Below are 6023 nucleotides of genomic sequence, written 5' to 3'. Positions count from 1 at the left end.
ATGGCAACTTCCGACAACAACAACTCTACTTCCAAAATCAAGTTCATGTGGAACAACACCAACAACCGTCAAGTTTTATCATCTCCGATCACTGTTGTTGATCACCATGATCATCGTCTTCATCTTCAACCACAAAATGTAGGGTTTGAATCGAAGGTGAAATCTGATGTTCTTCCAGAAGGTTCTGGAAAATCGCGTGCTGCTGCTGGTGGGGGTGGTAATGGGAACAGTAGCATGCAAACCCACCAGTACCCGGTTCGATCCGATGCGAAAGATTGCTTGTTTTTTGTTCATACTGGTTCGTGTAGTTTCGGGTCGTCTTGCAGGTTCAATCACCCATCTCCGGTATATATACTCTTTATCTTCAAGTTTCACCTTCATTTCGTGATGGATTTTGCTTTAGTTTTAAAAAAAATCCATGAATTAATCGTAGATTTTGGTGGGTTGGATATATATATATATATATACATATATGTACACACACACACACACACATATGTACACACACACACACACACACACACACATATATATATATATATATATATACTCATGTGTAATTTTGTTGATGTGTATCTGTGTTCTGGATATTGATATGTATGTATATATGCATATGTATAATTTTCTTGATGTAAATATGTGTTCTTGAAATTGCAGGTTGATGATGACAAGGAAAGAAACAATGGAAGGCATTCTGGAAAATCATTTGAGAATTCACCTCGGACTCCATGCAAGGTATAAATTTGGTATCATGTGTGAGAAAAAATTGTTTTTGTGATAGTGGTTTTTCATGGCAAAACATTGTGAAGGTAAATTTTCACAATTTCTTTTATGAAGTTTCGATATTTTTTACACATCCACAATGTTTTGCTGTGAAGATTCGGATGCAATTTCATGGTCTCATGGATCTTATAAAAACAAACCGGTCTCACTTGAACCCAACCCATAAGTTTTATATATGTATATAATTTATTAGATATAGATTTCAATAGATTTGTGGGTATGTGTTTTGATGTTTACAATTTTTGATTTTTGTAAGTTTTGGGCTTTGTTCTTGAATGATTTTCTTAAAGAAAACCTTAACTTTTTAAATGAACGGAATGTCTGGATCAACTAGTATATACCTGATTAATCTTATGAGATTCTAAAAATAACAGTATGAGATTAATGTGTTACGGGTTTTACTAATGATGAAATGCAAGTATACGTCTATATAGATTCTTCGTTATTATATCCAACGATCTAAATCTGATATCGACAACAAAGATTTCAAGATATATTTATGATCAATAACCTAACAAAATGCTAGTTTGATCTTGATCGACAACCATGTAAAAAAGTCTTTTCTATAATAGCGAGCCATTACAGTACTATCTATATACAAACCGAATAAACACAGTATATCCCATTTGTAATTGGGGTCTGGGGATGGTACTGTACACAGATTTGACCTCTATTTAAACAGTAGAACACATATAATTCCCCTCATCTTTTCAATTCGTATCATACAATGCTGCAGTTTTACCTAGCTGGAATCTGCAAGTATGGAGCATCTTGTAGATTCAATCACGCGATGCCATCGGCTGAACTGATGCAGCTCCAACAATATAACTCTCTCGCATTGCCATTCCGTTTGGTAATATATGTTTCATTATATGTTCTTTTGCAATACCATCTGGGAGGTTGGGCTCTACCAGTAACCTTAATACAGCGGTAACCTGTATTGGGAACCGTGTACTGATAACCCTGATAACGTATACTAACTTTGGTATACTGCTGACCCAATGACCCATTGGTTTGCAATACCATCTCACCGTTGGTTATATTATGTTGTTAATTTAACCAGGGTGAGAAGATATGCTCTTTCTATATGCGTACTGGTCTATGTGGGTTTGGTGCCGCATGTAAGTTTCACCACCCGGAACCGGTATTCATCAAAGGGCCTAAAAACCGTAATCCATATGCGAGTCGTGAAGCTATGAAGTACACAAATGGATCTGCGAGAATCACTAATGGAGGATATATTATTCAGTTCCCAGATTCGCCTCAACAATACATTGCGACTCCGATGGTAGATCACAGTAGCTTTCAGTACATGCCTTCGCCCGATTATGGATGGAATGGATATCAGGTATATATACGACCATATACATACATAGGGTTGGGTTCACGTGAGACCAAACTGTTTTCGTGAGACTGCTTCTTTACATTTGAAACTTCACAGCAAAAAGCTGTGAAGGTGAAAATAAAACCGAACCTTCACAGCAAAACACTGTGAAAGTTACCTTCACAACGTTTTACTGTGAAGTTTCAAGTGTAAAGAAGTGATATCATGGGTCTCACGAAAACAGACTGGTCTCACGTGATCTCAAGTCTCTCTCTCTATATATAGAACCACTGTATATGCTGAGATTGATTGGTGGCAAGAAGTTCTTTTAAGTTTACGTATGTGTAAAAGTGTTATAATAACTTGATGGAACGTTTTTGGATATTCTAAAAAGTTATTTATATCATATACAAAGATTGATGGGACATTTTATTAGAAAAGTGTCATAAAAGACTTGTTTATATAATGCAATATAGACTTGAGATCATGTGAGATCAGACTATAGGAAACTGTGAATTCACAATAAAACTTTACCTTCATAGTGTTTTTGCTATGAAACTGTGAGTGTTTTGCTGTGAAGTTTCAATGTTATTTTGTGGTTTAACGGGTCTCACATGAACCCAACCTTATATATATACACACATACATTTGTCGTTCTGATACCATATATGTTATGCGACATGAGAAGGTTCCACAACTCAACCAAGAAATCCAGCTGTCGTCTTCCGCAGTTCAAGTGGCAAATTTCTCTTCTGTAGCTCCGGCAGTCGTGGACGCGAAAAATACTGCCGACTTTCCTCCGTTAAGCAGGCCGTTGGTTCTTTCGAAACCCGTTGTTGAGCTTCCTAAAACAAGCAAGCCATTGGTTCTCAATGAAGTTGGCCTCCCAATGCGACCTGTAAGCATTCAAACCATTAATCATTATCTATGAAACAACAATATAAATATTTATAAACCAGTTTCACATATGAAACAACACTGTATAAATACTGTATTTTTTTTTCTTAACAGGGGAGAAAAGTGTGTTGGCACTATGACAGTTCAGGTGAATGTAAGTATGGTGCTGATTGCATATTTGATCATCCACAAAAGAGTGTTGAAAAAGGGTGCACATCCAAGTCTGGTTTAGGTGGTGCTGGTGAAACCCTAGGAACCGAAGAGAAGTAGAATCGATATATCGACACAATGAAGGAATAAAGTTCGGGACATGATATATATACACATATATATACATATAGATCGGTCTGTCTTATAATGCATGCGGTAACGTGGAGTTTTAGTTTGAAGTTGTTGTCTTTTCGGTGTGTTTGATGAAACTATGTACTTTCGTATGGATATGTTGTTGTTTAAACATGCGGATGGATTGTGTCGATGGATATATATTTATGTTTCGGTGTTTACATGTTTGCGTATGTGAGAAAACTTGCTCGCGATGTTTAAAAGGGAAAGTTTATATATTTATGTGAGTGATTTTGTCTGGATTTATGAAGTTTTTCGATAGATTTACAAGTACTTGCAGGTTGAAGGCAAAGGTTTGTCCATCAGAGAACGGTGATTATGCTCGATGTCTGCTCTGATACCATGTAGAATATTTTTAATATTGATTTTTTTTATATATTTAAATCATACCACAAGACCATTCTTTATATATGTTTTGTTGAAATTGTAAAATTGGTGGCTGAAAATCTTGAATCAAGTGACTTTTCGTGCTGTATTTGATTTGCCGAATTTTAACTACCGATTGAGATCCAACGACGTTGAAACTGGAAGGAAAAATGATGGAAGAATCGAGCTAAACGCCAATCGTAGCGTTTGTGGCGACGCAAAACGGAAGTATGCTAAATACGTTCTATCAACTATATATAGTAAATATATGCTTTGAGAGGGAAAACGAAATATTTCTGAATAATTTTTAGGTATATGTATATATATAGACTTGAGATCACGTGAGACTAACATGTTTTCGTGAGACTACTTTTTTACACTTGAAACTTCATAACAAAACACTGTGAAGGTTACCTCCTTCACAGTGTTTTTGTAACCTTCACAGTGTTTTTGTTATGATCAGGTTCAACTTCTTTTACCTTTACAGCGTCTTGCTGTGAAGTTTCAAACGTAAAAAAATGGTCTCACGAAAACATGTTGATCTCACGTGAACCCAACCATATATATATAGGTATGACAAAAACTCAAAATGATTCCTTAACTTATCAAAGTTATGTATTTAAAAATAACACGTGGTTGAAGAAAAACCCTAATTAATTTCATGTGATTTACACTAAAAATGGCGAAAATCTTGAGCATCAAAAGATGGATTGTTTGAAGTTTGCATGTTTTTCGAAACGTTTGTTACGTCCCCAATGTTTCATAACGTAAAGCTCTTCAATCTGTCTTCCGCATAAAAGGATTACATGCCGTTTGAAGGGGAAAAAAGAAGTAAATTACTAGAAATGATGGTCAACAAATAATGAAATTATCTGCGAGGCTACCAAATGGAGTCATGTGCTAACTGATGCTTCTGAAATACGAAAAATCAACTTTGAGTTTGAGGCAATAACTACTACGGATAAATAACGTCCGTTCTCATTAAATGGATTTCAAAGGGTTTTGCCGAAGCTACTTTCACAACATCAGTTTTCGTACTTCGATGCCACCCTACATAGAGGATGATCTAGGTCATGATTTTGACGTATGCAACGATGGACGAGTCTTTTTACTTCTATGTCTATTACTGATCGTAGAATCAGCCATCAATGTCCCCTTCTGAAGATTGCGAACCGTATCAAGAATCATGTCTTGTAAGTTTCAGTTGAATTGCAAATATAATTGTAAAGCTTGACCTGTCGTTGGATCTAGTTTACACGAATGTGGATTTAGGGTTAAGATTTGTTTTATAGAAGGTTAGCGATGGAACAGACGACGAGAACCTCATTGGAGTTCTTCGAAGAAATATTGCATTCTGGGTTTGTTTTGATCACTTGTGCTTATGCTTACTTTGGATGCATTTCGTAAATCCTGTTATTTAAGTAATTAATTTATAAATAGAATTGAGGCTTTAGATACAGTATTTCTTTCTCTTTCGTATGGGCTAAATATGAAAAGTAGATAGATTCTCGATTTCTGGTTCTTTGGGGATTGAAAATAGGAATGGTTATTATACTGATATAATTTGTTTAATACTAGAAATAGGGAAGATTATTGCATAATATACGGTTCTTTCTTTATCTGTTCTCATTTCATTTGATAAAAATTTAAAGCAGTTGATGATATGATGAGAATCAAGAAAATTTCACAAACCAGCTAACAGGGTTTTAGGTATAAACTCAAGATTTTACATGTGGTATGTTTCCACAAAATGATAGATGATGATAAAAACGTTATAATTACACAGCAGAGGTCGGTACTGCGTGACACCATAGGGTAGTGAAGGCATGAGGTTTTAGGCTATGGGACAGTATTCAAGTAGTTCATCGAGTAAAACGTAGGGTAATTTCGAAATGGAAAGAGGTGTTTTATCTGATTACCGTTGTGTGCGACATGATCTTCTATTCGTTACATTCATTTAACCACGCCCCCTCCTTTTTAATTTTTATTAAGAAATAGTTCTTTTAGAGTATGTCCAACATATTCTGCAATATAGATAAATGGAGAAGGGCAAATTGCATGAAAAAAGTAACGTACTTGACTTGATTCATATTTTGGGTAACGTACTTTCAAAACTTTCGTTTTGGTACCCAAGATATAAATTTTTAAACATTTAAATACCTGGGTAACTGGTTGAAGCATTAACCGGTTATCATGCAGATATGACGAGTGATGTAGGATCCAATTCATTATTATATGCTGACGTGGTTAGTGACATGAATTTTTTTAAATATAAAATTAGTCTTTTTTTAATCTAAAATTAGTATTCAAC

The 6023-nt window shown here is 35.2% G+C and overlaps 1 protein-coding gene across 1 annotated transcript; it reads left to right on the top strand.

The window, feature by feature from the left end:
- On the top strand, positions 1 to 3274 carry LOC112513071 (zinc finger CCCH domain-containing protein 67-like). The gene is made up of 6 exons (XM_025119194.1): positions 1 to 345; positions 658 to 735; positions 1520 to 1636; positions 1847 to 2131; positions 2796 to 3005; positions 3119 to 3274. Exons 1-6 carry the CDS (start codon positions 1 to 3, stop codon positions 3272 to 3274), a joined length of 1191 nt encoding a protein of 396 aa, XP_024974962.1.
- Positions 3275 to 6023: the final 2749 nt, after the last annotated feature.

The sequence above is a fragment of the Cynara cardunculus genome, assembly GCF_001531365.2.
Source record: "Cynara cardunculus var. scolymus isolate 2C chromosome LG 5, CcrdV1, whole genome shotgun sequence".
Classification (NCBI taxonomy): domain Eukaryota; kingdom Viridiplantae; phylum Streptophyta; class Magnoliopsida; order Asterales; family Asteraceae; genus Cynara; species Cynara cardunculus.
This window is presented reverse-complemented; position numbering and strand designations above follow the sequence as displayed.

What these genes read in the sequence shown, in the direction of transcription:
- LOC112513071 (XM_025119194.1), top strand. Translation starts at nt 1, where the DNA reads ATGGCAACTTCCGACAACAACAACTCTACTTCCAAAATCAAGTTCATG. An exon ending in GGTTCAATCACCCATCTCCG is followed by an intron (nt 346 to 657) that starts GTATATATACTC and finishes TTGAAATTGCAG; the next exon opens with GTTGATGATGACAAGGAAAG. An exon ending in TTGGCCTCCCAATGCGACCT is followed by an intron (nt 3,006 to 3,118) that starts GTAAGCATTCAA and finishes TTTTCTTAACAG; the next exon opens with GGGAGAAAAGTGTGTTGGCA.